The sequence below is a fragment of the Elephantulus edwardii genome, unplaced genomic scaffold (assembly GCF_000299155.1).
Source record: "Elephantulus edwardii isolate Elephantulus edwardi_28Jun2011 unplaced genomic scaffold, EleEdw1.0 scaffold00027, whole genome shotgun sequence".
NCBI classification, from domain to species: Eukaryota; Metazoa; Chordata; class Mammalia; order Macroscelidea; family Macroscelididae; genus Elephantulus; species Elephantulus edwardii.
The window spans coordinates 12,614,175-12,626,125 of record NW_006399777.1 but is presented as its reverse complement, the minus strand read 5'-3'; the positions used below and the strand labels follow the sequence as shown (position 1 = coordinate 12,626,125).

The window sequence follows — 11,951 nt, the reverse complement described above, 5'->3', positions numbered from 1 at the left end:
AAGTCGCGGGGGCGCAGAGCAGACCCCATCCCCGCTTTGAGTAATCCTTGTAGGAGCGTATTACCAGCTTTTTCTCTTGCAATTACTGTTAAGTTGCTGTAGTTAGGTGCCATCAGGTCTGTTACAACTCCTAGGAATTTTAGGAACAACAGATCGAAACCTTTTCCTATCCCGTGCCACCATCCCCATTGCAGCCCGTGGCCTGGGGTCTGGGATGCGTCAGCCTCTCAGGACAGCCCCCCAGGGATGGAGACCTTCCCAACCGCAGGGCCGGCCTGCTTCTGAGTCTGTTGTGGGTGGAAGGGAGGGAAGGGCCAAGGAATGCTGCTTTTAATCCGTTAGGAAAATCCAGGATCCAAGTCAAAGTCTTTCTTTGCTTGTTGAGACAAGGGGCTTGGCGAGCTCAGGGAGACTTGGCACACCCCCATCTAGACACCCCCACCCACCAGCCCTATAATACAGCCTCAGGCCTCCTGGTAAACTGTGGCAGCTCCAGAGCGGCAAGCCTGGCCTGGCCGATCCCTGGGAGAGTCCGGCCAAGCATCCCACTCCCTCTTCTGGTCTGTCCTAGGAAACCGGAAACTGGGAAGTCAAAACCAAAAAAGCTTTTTCCTGTTATCAGGCCCTGACCTCTTCATACAGCCTCTCTTTCTGACCTCAATGTGCCAAGACTGAGATTTCTGCAAAGTAATTTGTAAGACCTTCTCTCACTTCACACCCAAACTGGTAAGCATGGTGTATCTTCTACTTCCTAAAGCAAACGTGAAGGGTGAGGATGGAAGCCCACGCATGACCAAGCAGGACTAGCTGAAAACCACCAACTCTGATAGAGAATAATGATCTTTCTTTCCTCTCCTGCTCAGGGCACTCTTTTTATTATAGGAGTTTCTACTGCCACTACAATTGTTGTTGTTGCTGTTATGTGCCATCGAGTCACCTGCAATTCATAGTGACCCCATGTGCATTAGCTCTGAACCCTGCCCTGTCCTCAGCCAATCTCATTTTCTCCAATAGACCTAATCCCATTTCTCCAGCCACAGAGTCAATGCATCTCATCACGGGTCTTCCTCTCCTGCAAGGTCCCTGCACCCTTCCAAGCATTATGTCCCTCTCCAAGGTCTAGGGCCTCCTGACACATGCACAGAGTATGTGAGACGGGGCTCCCTTGCCCTTTGGACTCAGAGACGGGAATATTATTCCAGTTTAATAGCTGCGTAATCTCAGGGTAATCAGCAAACCTTTTTAACCTTCAGAGTTTGGGGAGGTGGGAGCTTCCCCTCTTCTATAAAATAGGGGGAGGGGTAATCCTACCTGTCAGAATTCAGGACCTGAAGCGCTTGCTGCAGAAGGTCAAGGACTGTAGACTTCAATATAAATTGAAGCTCAACATCAAGAAGACATATTCTTAACACTGGGCCAGTTGGCAGCACCATGATAGATGGAGAAGAGGTTGAGGTTGTTAACTATTTCAGCTTGCCTGGCTCCACAATCAACACTTTCGGCAGCAGCAGTCAGGAAATCAAAAGACAAATTGCTCTGGGAAAATCTGTTGTCAAGGACCTCTCCAGAGTGCTGAAAGGCAACAATTCAATCTAGAGACTAAGGTGCACCTAATCCAGGCCAGGGTCTTTGCAATTACTTGTTACGTTTCAGAGAGCTGGGCAGTGACTCAGGACGACAGAAGAAGAATCAATGCTTTCGAATTGTGATGCTGAATAATAGTCTTGAACATACCGTGGACCGCCAAAAAACAAATAGGTCTGTCTTGGAGAGGGTGAAACCAAGTTTCTCCTTGGAGGCTAGGAATTTGAAGCTCTATCTCACATACTTTGGGCATGTGGCCAGAAAAGACCAGTCCTTGGAGAAGGACATGATGCTTAGAAGGATGGGCAGACAGCGCAGGAAAGGAAGACCCCAGATGAGATAGATTGATACAGTAACTGGGACAATGGGTGTTGGTGTGTCAGAATTAGACTGGCTCAGGACAGGGCAGGATTCAGAGCTGCTGTACACAGTGTTGCTATAGGTCACAGGTGACTCGATGGCACATAACAGCAACAAGCTGTCAGAATTGTCGCAAGAACCAAATTAGCTAAAATGGGTTAGCCATGAGCTGCAGTTAAGAATCCCAGTCACTTAATGGTAAGGCATTGTGCTGCCAGCCCAAGGACATGAAGTTCAAATCCGCCAGCTGCTCTGTGAGAGAAAGATGGGCAGTCTCCTCCCAGGCATCTTACAGCCTCGGAAAATCTGCTTAGTGGGTCCAGCTTTGAGTCATTTCCAGCTCAACAACAACAATATGTCCTGGAACCCAGTATGTCCTCCCTTGTGACTGTGAACTGAATTGCTAGGTGATGTTGACAAATGTGCTCTCTAGTTATAACACAGAGGCACTCTGACTAGCTGTTTACTAAGGAATGACAAGGTGTGTCTGATTTAGGCCATGGTTTTTCCGATCACTTACTATACATCTGAGAGCTGGACAATGGATAGGGATGACAGAGAAGGATTGATGCCTTTGAACTGTGGTATTGAAGAAGAGCACTGAATATCCCATAGACAAAAGAACCAACAGATATGTCTTGGAGAGGCTGCAGCCAGGGTGCTCTGTGGAGGCAAGAATGGTGAGACTTTGCCTCATGTAATTCAGGCATGTTGCTAGGAAGGGCTGTTCTTTGGAGAGGGACATGATGCTTGGAAGGGTGGAGGGTCAGCAAAGAAGAGGAAGACCGTTGACCAGGGGGATTGACACAGTGGCTGCTGCAGTGGACTCTAGTGTGTCAGGAAGTGTGAGGATGGCACAGGCTTGCACGAGGTTCAGACCCATCACTCATAGTTGCTATGAGTCATACTCAACTCGATGGCACCTAACAACAACACCAAACCAGAGATGGCTAGTTCAAATCCACCAGCAACTCCTTAGGAGTAAGGTGGGAAATATCTTCTTTGTGATTTATAGCCTCCAAAAACCCTCTGGAGGGTCAGCTATGAGTTCATTCTGCTCGGATGACAATGAGTTGAGTTGATATTCAAGTTGATCTATTTGGTTCTGTCACAAGACAATTCATGGTTTGTTTGGTTTTTTTTATTTTATTTTTTATTGTATGTATGGTCAAATCAGATCTGACTGGTACAGGAGGAGATTGCCCCTCCTTTTCCAGCACAGCATCTGGTGGATTCAAACCATGCGCCTCTGGGATTGCAGTGTAGCTTCTTGACACTAAGCCGCCAGAGCTCCCTAATTCATGGTTTTTAAATAGGAGAAATATTCCTAATCAGCTCCCTTCAAAGGCTATTTTTAAAGAAAACAGACAAACCAAACATGCTGGTGGCCAAATCAATCCCAACTCAAGGCGAGACTCCATTAGCTTCAGGCTGTAAATATTTATGGCAGGAGTTTGCCTCTCTTTGTCCTTCAAAGCAGCTCATGGATTTGAACACTAATCTTTCAGTTAGCAGCCCCACATGTAATGCACTACGTCTTCAGTGTACCTTCTTAAAAGCCCGGTTGGTATCTCAGTCACATAAGGACAAATACTGCATGGTGCCACTGTTGTAGGAAGGGACTTGACATCATGGTTGGGGTTAGACTGAGAAAGATGGGATAAATTATGTATACTGCATTGAAACAGATGAGGGAGAGAACTGTTTAAAAGGGATACATGATTAGGTATTATTGTCGTGACAGGAGTCCAGAATGAAGGCTGCATAGTGGAGTGGAGTGGAGTGGACTTGGGGTCGAAAGCGGGGGTGGGGAGGGGGATTGTATACCAATGAAAGATTTTTTTTCTTTTACTCTTCTAAGAGCAAATTATGGGGGAGGGGTTGTCAGGGAGAAAAATGCAACAATGAATGAATGGAAACCCAAAGTCTCTGTAAACCTTCATTAAAATTAATGATTAAAAAAAAAAGAAGAAGCCCTTTTGGTCCAGAACGTTAGTTGAAGAGTCATTTTTTTTTTTCATTCATTCTCTGGATGTGGATATGAGAGCCAATGTGTGCTTCCCCTGCTCCTGAGGACTGGCTTTTGAATCCTCCCAGGGAGAGAGTCCGGAATGCTAACCCCAGCTCTGACAAGGGTCTGCAGAGTGGCAGGAGGCCAAGCGCAACCAGCAAAGGGAAAAAGCAGAGCCAGAGCGGAGACACGGCTAGAGGGCCTTCTTTAGTTAGATTGCCAGAACGATGATTCTCAGAGGAGAACCGATGAGAGCGGCAGGCAATGGCTGGATGTTGTTGGGAAAAGCATCATCATTTTACAGGTGGTGAAAAAGACAAACTTTTTTCCCTCCCATAAATCAAAATACCAAAAGGCGTTTAGTAGGAAAATCTTGGCTGATTTTATTTGTGGAGCTAATATTGTTTCCTGTATCTCACAAAAACCAGAGGTAACATTTTACATTAATTGAGGGTTTAGAAAAGAATGTGTTTATGATTTCTTTTTATATGTTGGAGTAGAATTAATATTTCTGTGTTGGAAAGGGTAGGGTAAAGAACAACAAACATTCAGGAGAAAAAAAGGAGTTTATTCCAGAGGCATTTGGCCAGTTATTAAAATCTAAGACCTTGGCAGCTCTGGTGGCCTAGTGGCAAGAAGCTGCACTGCAATCCCAAAGGCTCGCAGTTCAAATCCATCAGATGCTCCACTGGAGAAGGAGGGGTAATCTCCTCCTGTGCCAGTCAGATACAACTTAATGGTACACAACAAGACAAAATAAAATCAAATCTAAAACCTTGTCTTCTTGATCCATCTATATATTTAATACCTAAAATAGTGAGTGTTTGGCTTCCTTAATATCCATTGACTGAATGAATGTCAACATAAGGACCAGACACTAAATCCCTTTATTTTTTCCCCCCTGTCAGTGATTTAACTGGTCCTAGAATTTATATTGGAGCAGGTAAGAAAGCATGTAGCATAACTGATAGCTGCCTATCCAAGCATCTGCTCTGCCCGTGTAATTTAGACCCTCTGAAAACAGGCTAGAAGGTCAGCTATGACTCAGTTCTGACTCAATGATATATACCAAGAAAAACAGTGATAATAACACCTTCCCATCGGCCTTCAACCTCCAGCCTGGAATGCAGACGTGATGGGCTGGAGGTCCAGAAGCCAGGAGGGGCAATCAGAAAGATGCAGGAAGCCTGGATTCTGATGTCTGGAGAGTTCACATCAACCTTGGCCTGCCTGCATTCAGACTCGTTTCATACAATACAAAATACATTTCTGTTTCATGGACTGCTGTTTGGGGAGAACTTTTCTATTATAATCAGAGAAACCAAATCCTAAGGGATACGTGGTAAGTGCCAGTTTGCTGGGGAAAGTAGAAATCAGGTGACAGTGTAACATTTGTGGGCACTGTCCAGCCTACAATAACGGCGGTAGCAACAGCCCAGCACAAAATCTATGTGTTTCCTGGAGTCAGGACTTCATTCACTGAGTCACTGGGGCCTGGAATCAGGTCCCTGTAAGTTTTCGGACAGTACTTGCGGAAGAGATTCTCCACTAGCGTGTTGCTTCCTCTCACCACAGGCCTCTTCTCCTGGTTCATGTAGTTCCACAAATGCAGGGCATAGGAGTGATTGAAGCTTGGCTCTCTGTCCCAGACGTCATAGTAGCGTCTCCATTGTGGATAAGAAATGGGGTAAAACCTCTGGGGATGGAGGAAGGATATGTTCAGACAGCTGAGGTCACTCACCTCGTGGAAGTCTCTGAGTCTACACCACAACTTCAACATCCTTGTCATCAGATGGGGACCCTGGTTGCCCCAAATATCTGAATTGTAATGTTCAACAAAGTTTTCCATACACGCCCACAGGAAGGGGTGATGAGGAATAAACCCAAACACCCCATTACTAGACTCTTGGGAGCCCTGTGCAGCCAGAAAATTCTCCTCAGGGATGGGCTTGATGGAGATGACATCTGTGTCCATGTAGATGCCACCGTATTTCCAGATGAGGGCCAGGCGGCACGCATCGGAGCTGACGTGAAGCCAATACTTCTGGGCTCTGGCGTCGATCTACAAGAGCAGGGAGGTACAAATTTACCCAGGCAGCAGGGAGGCCAGACCCAGAGCAGCCTGGGGGGAACCCAGGCCACCCTAAAGCTCTTTGTCAAAAGTCCGATTTCCTGAGTTTGTCAAACTTACCTTCCCCCTAAAAAAGTCACTTCTAAATGAAAAGTTTGGTTAATTTCAGTAGCTTTATATGATTTCATGATCTGGAGGTCTTGGGGGGCGCAGACTTAAGCCAGAAGAAGAAATCCAGAAAAGATTTCATAGTGAAATTTATGAGTCGTCCTTCAGCACAGACGTACAATAGTCATATGAGGACAACTCACAAGATTGTGAAGAAGCCACTAAATTCCAAGGTTCCAACAATGAGAGCGGTTTTTTAAAAAGCTCGGTTACTACAAGAAAATCAATATGTATGTTGTTGGAGTTGTTGTTGATTGCCATCCAGTCAAGCATGGCTCATAGCAAGTCTAAGAACAAAAGACCTGAAGCCTTTCTAGAATTATTGTCATTTATCAAAGTTCATAGAGTTTCCAGAGGCACATTGAGAAATTGGTAGTGTAAATATATATCTCAACACAATTCATTACCTTGAATAGTAACCAATTCATAACGGAGCCTCCTGCTGCATTTCAGAAGCTGTAAATCCCATGAGAAGAAATGGATTATCTTGATCTTGAGAAGCAGTAGGTGAGAGCGAGAGATGATAGAGAGAAATACAGAGATGACAGAGAGAAAGCTAGAGATAGAGATGAGAGAGAAAGAGAGATGATAGAGAGAAATACAGAGATGACAGAGAGAAAGCTAGAGATAGAGATGAGAAAGAAAGAGAGATGATAGAGAGAAATATAGAGATGACAGAAAGATACAGAAATAGAGATATGAGAGAGAGAGATATGGGAAAGAAAGATGATAGAGAGAAATAGAGATAGAGATTATAGAGATAGATAGATAGATAGATAGATAGATAGATAGATAGATAGATAGATATAGATAGATAGATTAAAATGGTAGATAGAATGACTAGATAGATAGATCATAGAATGGTAGAAGATAGATGGTAGATAGATAGATATAGATGATAGATGAGAGAGAGATGATAGAATGGTAGATAGATAGATATGATAGAATGGTAGATGATAGATAGATAGATAGATAGATAGATAGATAGATAGATAGATAGATTCAGACAGACAGACAAAGAGGGGGTGGTATGGAGCTCCATATATATGTAAGCAAGCACTGAAATCCAGTGGTTTAGTGGTAAGGCATCGATTGCACTGCCAGCCCGAAGCAGGTGGTTCAAATCCACGAGCGTCTCCTCAGGAAAAGATGGGTAATCTATCTACATGTAATTTACTGTCTCTGGAGTCCACTGGAGCACCAACTACGAGTTCCAGCTCAATGCTGCCTAACAACAACATATATGCTTGTATAAATGTCGTCATCCATTTTTTAAAAATTTCTTTATTAGTCTTTTTAAGAGCCAGCATGCTGCGTGTCAAGCTGTTAAAACGGCTGGGAATGTTTCAGTGCACAAATGCTAGAGAAATACGTCTTCATATGGAAAATATCTCCTATTCCCATGTGAAGAGACAGACAATACACAAATAAATATACAATGTGGTAGGTGTTAGTAGGGAGTATAAAGAAAAAGAAAAAAGGAAGGAGAAACTAAGATTAAAGGGCTATGTAGGCATGAGGAGTATTATCTTATATATGGTGCCAGCCAGGGCCACTTGAACAGAAACTTGAAGGAAGTGAGTGGGTGAACCAGGGACATATCTGGGAGGAGAGGGTTTTAGGTAAAGAGAACAGCAAATGCAAACACCCTGGGGTAGCAGCACTCTTGCTCTTCACAGGAACAAGAAAGCACCGAGGCAACCATAGGAGATCGTGGGAGAGGGTGAGCAGAAGCTGAACACACCGGAGGAGGAGGAAGCCTGCCTTGATGTGAGCGAACTACAGCCGAAAACACAGTGCTGAGGACCAGGAGAGAGAGCGAGATTGGGGATTCTAGCTGCTTAGAGAACAGGAACCCTGCTCCACACTCACAGCGCTCCTTCTTGGGCATTGCCGAGGGGCTACCCTTGCCCGATCAGTGGTCAACAGCAAGCATGAGGAGCCCTCCAGTGGCCTGACTGGAGCACAGCATGGCACAGGCCGGTGCACCTCTCGGGGACAGTAGTGTGCACATCTGCTATAATATCATGTATGCGCAGATGGAGAAGATGCTTAAGGGCTCCCCGGATGCTTAAGGATTTAAATGCATCCCCTGGTCTGTGGAAGAGGAGCTATCTTGCTCCAAAAATCCTCCATAGTAAAACTGAGGTTCAAAGAGGTGCGATCTGTACTCCCTGGGATATTGTTGTTGTGCCATCAATTCAGAACTAACCAGTGGCTGGCCCTCCAGTGGGTTTTCAGAGGCAGTAAATTGCACGGGAGGGAATGGCCCCTCCATCTCCTGCAGAGCAGCTGGTAGACTTGAATCTTTGGGTTTCCAGCACCTCTTCTTACCACGAGGCCACTAGAGCCCCCTACCATGGAATATTAGTTCCAAGAAAATATGTTATGTTGACAGAGAAGAGCTCCATGTTTAGACATGTTTGGGAAATGCTAGATTAAATTGAGTTAAAGCTTATTTAGTTCAGGACCAAACAGAGCCCTTAACAGGCTCATGTGCATAGAAAAAGGGTGCAGTGCAGCATCTCCTAAACTTATCTGATTCAAAGTTTCATCTTCTAGGGAGGAAAGCATAGCTTGTGGAATGTTGATCTAACTGGGTCTTTGCACACAAAGCCTGAGAGACAGAAGCTGCCTGTTCAGATCCGGTGCTATGGCCTTTCTCCAGAAACTCCACCTTGTTCAGTCAACTCATTTAGCCTCAACCTTCGCATCCAGCCAGAGGTATGTCCCAACCGACTTGTGAGAGCTCAGCTCTTGGAAATCCGACTGAGAGAAATTGCACTCGGGTGGGCGTGAGATGACCACAAGAACATCCCAGCAGCTGGTTTGGTTTTCTGATTGTTGGGCATGGCCCAAGCGGCTCCTCCCACTCTCAGCTGGAAGGAACCCTTAACTCCTGTCACTGGGATCCCTCATTTTACTGCTGTCCTGGGCCGTGCTGGTCACCACTTTTATGTCAGGAACTCTGTTCTTGGCAATTTCTGGGGATTGAGCAGTGGAATCAAAACCACAATACCCTTCACCACCAGCCAGCCAGCTCCAGATTTGAGACCTGTAGGCTTTGTGGATGCTGCAGAATCTCCTGGAGGTTAGAAGGATGCCCTGGGATCTGGAAGTCACTAGTGTCATATAACATAAGCCATGGAGTAACCCTACCCCCCTACCTGTCTGCCCCAATAGGCCCTTTCTCTCCCTTGGTCCAGATTATGTCTCCAGTTTGCAGCAACTAAGGGCAAAATGACAGAAGAAGAATTGACGCCTTTGAGTTGTGGTGTTAGAGTACCGAACAGCCATGGACACTTTCCCCAGTCTCCTCGGAGGCAAAGATGGCAAAGCTTTGTCTCACATCCTTTGGGTACATTGCCAGGAGAGGCTGTTCCTTGCAAAGGGACATCATACTTGGAAAGGACAAAGGTCAGCTAAAGACAGGGACCTCAAGGAGATGGATCAACATGACGATTGTAGTAACAGGCTCAAGTTTATTAGAAACAATGAGGATGGCACAAGACAGGACAGCATTTCTATCTGTTGTTCATAAGGTCACTAGGAGTCACAGTCACACTTGGCTCAACTCCCAACAACAACAACAGCAGGGCAAATTGTGTGTACACCACTCAGACCCACCTTCTGGGTCTCCAGACAAAGGCAGCGGGTTGGTGAGGGGTGTGGGGAGGTTTCTTTCTTATTATACTTCCATACTGTAGTTGGTGGGTCTACAATCAATACCCGTATTTCCATACTTCTGTGGGTATTGATTGTGGGTTCTCCAACGATATTACAGTACTATAATAAGAGAAAAATCTATCTGTAATGAGATGTTGTGGGTCAGTCGACGATAGCACCATAAGGGAAAAGATGATCTATAATAAAATTGTGCAGATGGGATTAAGGTAAGGATCTTGGGCTGTGGAGATTGTCCTGGATTATCGGGCTGGGCTCTGAATGTCATCACAAGTGTACATTTAGGTGAGAGGCTGGGGAACAATTCTTCATTCTAAATGTACCAGCACGTTGGGGCAGGCTTCGATGAATAAGATTTGGAATCTGTCAATCTTAGTTTCAACCTGAGATTCCCATTCTCATGAGTGGCCAGTTACCTTAGGTGGTTCCTTCCCTGGAAAATGTAAGATTTCCCTAAGTCCACAGCCAGCTACTTAGGTCCCACTGAAAGAAAAGTCTAGCTTGGACTTTAGAGTCTAAAGCGCTCACATTTTAGGAAAATGCAGACGCCTTGGAGTCATGCCCACCTGGGGAGCTCAGTTGGCTTTGTGGTAAGGAGCTGAGCTGTCAACTCAAAGAAAAGCAGTTCAAATCCACCAGCCACTCGGGAGAGAAAGCTAGGTAATCTCCTCCCATTTACAGCCCATAGACATTTGCCTGGAGGGCCAGTTACCGTCTCCTCTGACTCAGTGGCACACACCAACACGTGGTAGAACTCACTATGCCCTCCTTTCAGATCCTGAACTGAATTGCTAGGTTGCATCCCCAAAAGGGGCTTTCACCGCCCTGCTCTCTGGAGATCACAAAGGGATACTGATGCGTTGCTTTTGAAGGGAAGATAAATGGGTACATGCACTTGATTCATTGGTCTAGTGGAGCAGTCCAGAGTCCAAAGGTGGGGTTTCTCTAGCGGCTCACGACTCTAACTAGAGAGAGATGCCCAATCTCCTCCTGTGTGATTTACAGCACCCTGAAAATTGCCTGAAATCAATCTGTATCCGAATCGACACGTGAGAGGATGTGCCCTGCTCTGTGCATCAACAGAACCAGGAAGAGGCAAAAAAATAGTGCTTCACCAGGAGCCCAGCCTTCCAGTCTCTGATTGCGGTTGTGTTGATTCACCACGTCTGTAATATCTTACTACAGCAGCCAGAGAAAATAAAACAACCATCTGCACTAGATTAAGGTCCACCTCTTGTCCTACAAGCCTATTGTTATTACTAAGGAGTATTAATTTTCTCTCTTTTTACAGGGAAAAGGTGACTGAGCTTTGATTAACTTATGATTACAATTTAGGTAAGCCTTCATATAGCAACCAAACAGGAATGTTTTGATGTCCATCTTAAAAGGACTTTTTGTTTTAGTAAGATCATTTTCTTTCTCAGATTAGCATATGCCCATCACTAAATTAACTTCTAACCCAATCATATTAACCCATATGACTCCTGTTATCAAGTGCTATAATTTCTTCTTGGAAGCAGGAGTGGCATCCACTTCCTAAACAACACACCTCTGGAAACTCGATGAACTTGGATCAATGACGATAGTCATAAAAAGGTTTCAGGGCCTTTTGTTCCATAAGCCGTTATGAGTCGTGCTCCACTCGAAGGCAATCAACCACATCACCACATCATTTCTTCAGGTCGTTTGTTTTGGTTTTCTGTACAGCTATGTGTGAGTTTTGCACAGCTGAAAACATTATGATGTCAAAGGTGGTGTTTGTAGTCTTCCTGAAAAATGTCATCTTGAAAGCCTGTAGAATGTAATCATTGGATGGAAGGAATAGCATTTACATAGCCTTTGACTGCAGGTTCTCTGAGAGAGAAAATGAAATGAGAACTTCTCTATTATGTTGTACTATCAGGATGAAAAATCAACAATCTGCGTTATGCGGATGATGCAACCCTGCTTGCTGAAACTGAAGAGGACCTGAAATACTTGCTTCAGAGGGTCAAGGACTGCAGCCACCAATATGGATCTAGGCTCATTGTAAAGAAGACAAAGATTCTCACCACTGGACCAATTGGCAGCATC

At 45.0% G+C, this 11,951-nt stretch overlaps 1 protein-coding gene across 1 annotated transcript in view; it reads right to left on the bottom strand.

Annotated features, from left to right (window-relative positions):
• Positions 1 to 5,402: 5,402 nt before the first annotated feature.
• A4GNT (alpha-1,4-N-acetylglucosaminyltransferase) overlaps positions 5,403 to 11,951 on the bottom strand; it is an 8,163-nt gene continuing 1,614 nt past the window's right edge. The window contains exon 2 of the mRNA XM_006883356.1: positions 5,403 to 6,017. Within this exon, the coding sequence (XP_006883418.1) occupies positions 5,403 to 6,017 (615 nt within the window). The remainder of the gene's footprint in view (positions 6,018 to 11,951) is intronic.